The sequence below is a fragment of the Anopheles ziemanni genome (genome assembly GCF_943734765.1).
Source record: "Anopheles ziemanni chromosome X unlocalized genomic scaffold, idAnoZiCoDA_A2_x.2 X_unloc_63, whole genome shotgun sequence".
Taxonomy (NCBI): Eukaryota; Metazoa; Arthropoda; class Insecta; order Diptera; family Culicidae; genus Anopheles; species Anopheles ziemanni.
This window is the reverse complement of record NW_026689833.1, coordinates 119,319-123,643: the sequence shown is the minus strand read 5'-3', so window position 1 is coordinate 123,643 and position 4,325 is coordinate 119,319. Positions and strand designations below refer to the sequence as shown.

At 43.1% G+C, this 4,325-nt stretch overlaps 1 protein-coding gene across 1 annotated transcript; it reads right to left on the bottom strand.

The window, feature by feature from the left end:
- Positions 1 to 1,036: 1,036 nt before the first annotated feature.
- LOC131292478 (uncharacterized) lies at positions 1,037 to 2,712 on the bottom strand (the record flags this gene model as incomplete). The annotated part of the gene is made up of 2 exons (XM_058320828.1): positions 2,361 to 2,712; positions 1,037 to 2,276 (listed from the first exon to the last, which is right to left on the bottom strand). Coding segments are annotated over exons 1-2 (1,592 nt in total), but the record flags the coding sequence as incomplete, so codon positions are not given.
- Positions 2,713 to 4,325: the final 1,613 nt, after the last annotated feature.

The following is a 4,325-nucleotide window of genomic DNA, read 5'->3' as shown; positions in this document are numbered from 1 at the left end:
TCGCTCTCGACGGGATGTTGTTGGACTCCGCATAACGTTTCCAAAACATATTTGTTTTGCGAGATTGGTTTAATACAGCCTGAGCTACGCTTGATTTTGTGTTTTTTACGGTACTGAAAACCGGCTCAACGGGGCCAAAATCAGTGATGTCTCCCCTCATACCTGATTTTACTAAAAAACCATCGCATCTTCTCGCTCTCGACGGGATGTTGTTGGACTCCGCATAACGTTTCCAAAACTTATTTGTTTTGCGAGATTGGTTTGATACAGCCTGAGCTACGCAAGGTTTTGTGTTTTTTACGGTACCGAAAACCGGCTCAACGGGGCCAAAATCAGTGATATCTCCCCTCATACCTGATTTTACTAAAAAACCATCGCATCTTCTCGCTCTCGACGGGATGTTGTTGGACTCCGCATAACGTTTCCAAAACTTATTTATTTTGCGAGATTGGTTTGATACAGCCTGAGCTACGCTTGGTTTTGTGTTTTTTACGGTACCGAAAACCGGCTCAACGGGGCCAAAATCAGTGATGTCTCCCCTCATACCTGATTTTACTAAAAAACCATCGCATCTTCTCGCTCTCGACGGGATGTTGTTGGACTCCGCATAACGTTTCCAAAACTTATTTGTTTTGCGAGATTTTTTTGATACAGCCTGAGCTACGCTTGATTTTGTGTTTTTTACGGTACTGAAAACCGGCTCAACGGGGCCAAAATCAGTGATGTCTCCCCTCATACCTGATTTTACTAAAAAACCATCGCATCTTCTCGCTCTCGACGGGATGTTGTTGGACTCCGCATAACGTTTCCAAAACTTATTTGTTTTGCAAGATTATTTTGATACAGCCTGAGCTACGCTTGATTTTGTGTTTTTTACGGTACCGAAAACCGGCTCAACGGGGTCCAAATCAGGGATGTCTCCCCTCATACCTGATTTTACTAAAAAACCATCGCATCTTCTCGCTCTCGACGGGATGTTGTTGGACTCCGCATAACGTTTCCAAAACTTATTTGTTTTGCGAGATTGGTTTGATACAATCCTCGCTCTCCAATCATATGCAGTTCGTCGATCACGATCAGCCCGATCTCGTCCGCGCGACCCACCTCGATGAGAGAGTTCATGAGGATGAGCGATTTTTCGATCGTACAAACAAAGATCGTGTTTTTTCTGTGCCGTTTGAGCGGCGGACATTGTCCCCTACCACCGGTGTACTCCTCCAATAAAAACTGCAGCTCGATCGAGAACGGAGTGAGCGCGATCAGCTTCTCCTGAGCGGATGAAACGTACGGCACGACGAACATGACGTTCCGCAGGCGGCAAATAATCTCCCGTAGCATAAGAATCTCCACCACCAGTGTCTTTCCACCGCTCGTTGGCAGTGCGTAGATCAAATTACGTCTCTCGTCGATCGCCGGCAAGTCCAGACACTCCTGCTGCCAATCGTACAGCTCGCCAATACCACGAAAGTCTCGCAGCATTCGCCGAACGTTGTTCGGTAGCCCAAAGAACGGACCCTTCTCGAGGAAAAGCGACGATACGTGGGGTACGGTGAACTTTGGCTTTGTAGTCTGATCTGAAATTCCCTCATCACGATTGATGGCCGCTATGGTCGAGTTGCTGGTCCTCATTCGCGAGCTTCCCTCGCCTATCGCATTCGCCATCGGCTCAATGTTGGTCATGTCGTGCAGCGTACGGTCACAGATTTCAAAAATCCGCAACGCTTCGCTCACCTTCTGCAGCTCAAAGGTACGTTCAGCTTCAGCGGCTACCTGCTGGAAATGTGACGGACGCTCCGGATGACCTATTTGTGATGCACCGATCGCGACGATTCGCTCCACCCCCTCATCAGCGAGGGACTCGTCTTGCCGCATGTACTGCGAACAGATGTCCTGGTTTGTGTACACCTCGAACCCGTTACTCTCTCGCAGCATATCACCGACGTGCGTTACTGGTTTGGTGGACCCGATCCGTTTCAGTTTAGCCTTGATTATTTCGTCCGTGTCAAGTTGATCATGGCTGGCGATCGGTACCTGTCCACATGGTAGCATTTCAGCATCGTCATTTTCCACCCCAGACCACAGAGGACGAACCGGAGGAGTTTCCTCGTTTGCAACGTTTGACCGATTTGATGTAAGATTTTCATTACAGCCGCTGTCCCTCCCTCCGTCGCGCACCTCGCTACCGTCCATGTTCATTTTAAGCACATAAATCTTTCGACTACTTACAGCTGATTTTTGCAGTTTCGGAGGACTTGCCATAAGCCTTCTTTCAATGGCTGTTACAGGAAAACAATTTTGAAATAAAGTAAAAAGTATCTTAAATCCTACGTTATTGTCACTCGTATAAAGCGTTCACCTACCTCCAACTGATTTGGAACGTTTTCGAAACGGCGTGATCGGTTGATCGGCTGCGGCGCGTGTCATATTTCCGCCCCATGAGGTACGCGGCATCGAACGCTTGACTTTTTTCTCGATGCTGGCCAAATCGACCGCGTTCAGCAACGTGTTATCTAGCTCCAAAAGTTTCGTACTTAAGTCATCTTTGGGTTTGCTGGTACATGCTGTGTCCGGTGCTCGGAAATCAACCGGGTTTGCTGCCGGCGCTGCTGGAGCTACGCCCCTGGCTGCCGAACGTTGATTCGGTGAAATCAAGCATTTCTTCGCCGTTGTGGGAAACTTCTGTCGACCGCGGGAACTTCGATTTCCTGACATGGCTGGCGTACTGTTTTTAATTTAAAGTAATGTGAAGCTTTAATCAAAACGATGTTGTATTTATTTTTCACTGAATTTTAATGACGTCATAACAATTTGCACCTGCTTAGGAAATTGACAAACTTACAGTTCCCCAACGAGTGAAGAGGAATGGGTGTGCTCTGTGTTTATTTGACAATCATGAATCGGATGTGTCGCATTGACAATGCGTGTGATTTCTTTTTGGGGATAATAATAAATTTGGATTGAACGGAAATTATATGCAAGCACAGTTATTTCGGGTTGTTGCGTTAATCATTTTGCGAACGAACATGAAAGCTGAAAGAAAACATTTCTACCGATACACTTCATTGAAGGTCTTCCCGGTCAAAGCCGCTTATATCGTCAAATAAACAAAACCGGGAATATGTCGAGTTTTTCGCAACCAGTCCCGTATGATGATATATTTTTGGATAGGTCAAATAGAGATGAAGAAGATTAATTTAATTTCGATTTGGTCAGATGCTGATTAAAAATATGTTTTAAGCGCAGAAACAAATACAAAATTAATTACCGTATGAAGTGTCCTCTTTGGCAATTGTCTTCTTCGTCAGCATGTTTACAAAATGCGGGTTCAGTTCTTCAAGTAGGTGGTCGTAGATCAATAAAAAAAATAATTTAATTTCATGTTTTAATGCTAGAAATAGTACTTTGTTTTTGAAAAATTAAAACATAATTATCTCAAGTCCGAACACTGACGACAAGCAAATAGGATGAAGATTTATAATTAAAGAACACATTTTTGCGGGTAAACTTTACCGAAGGTGATTCCGGTGAGCTGTATATTGTCAAATAAGCCAATACGGGAATAAGTTGTATTGTTTGCAACCGATCTCGCATTATAATATATTTTTGGAATGGTAAATTGAAGACCGAGAAAACTTATTTCATTTCGATATGGTCAGATGAAGATTAAAAAAAGTCTTTTGTAGCACAAACGAACCATTATTTCAACAACGTATGAAGGTGGTTTCAATGAAACCATGTTTACAAAATGCGGGTTCAGTTCTTCAAGTAGGTGGTCATAGCTCAATAAAAACAATAATTTAATTTCATGTTTTAATGCTAGAAATAGTACTTTGTTTTTGAAAAATTAAAACATAATTATCTCAAGTCCGAACACTGACGACAAGCAAATAGGATGAAGATTTATAATTAAAGAACACATTTCTGCGGGTAAACTTTACCGAAGGTGATTCCGGTGAGCTGTATATTGTCAAATAAGGAAATCCGGGAATAAGTTGTGTTGTTTGCAACCGATCTCGCATTATTATATATTTTTGGAATGGTAAATTGAACACCGAGAAAACTTATTTCATTTCGATATGGTCAGATGAAGATTAAAACTTCATCTTTTCTTCATCGGAACTTTTTTTTGATTTTTTCGGGTGTATCGAGCTTCGGCATAGCCATACCGTTTGTGTTTCTCAATTTTTTATTTGACTAGTCGTAAGTACTCGAGTAGATGAAACTTTTTGCCGAAGACACCATGCCTCGGAAACGACTCCTTCATGCTCAAAATTGGGGCCAAAGGTGATTTTTGTTACTTTTCCTTAGGGGGCCCAACACTTAGA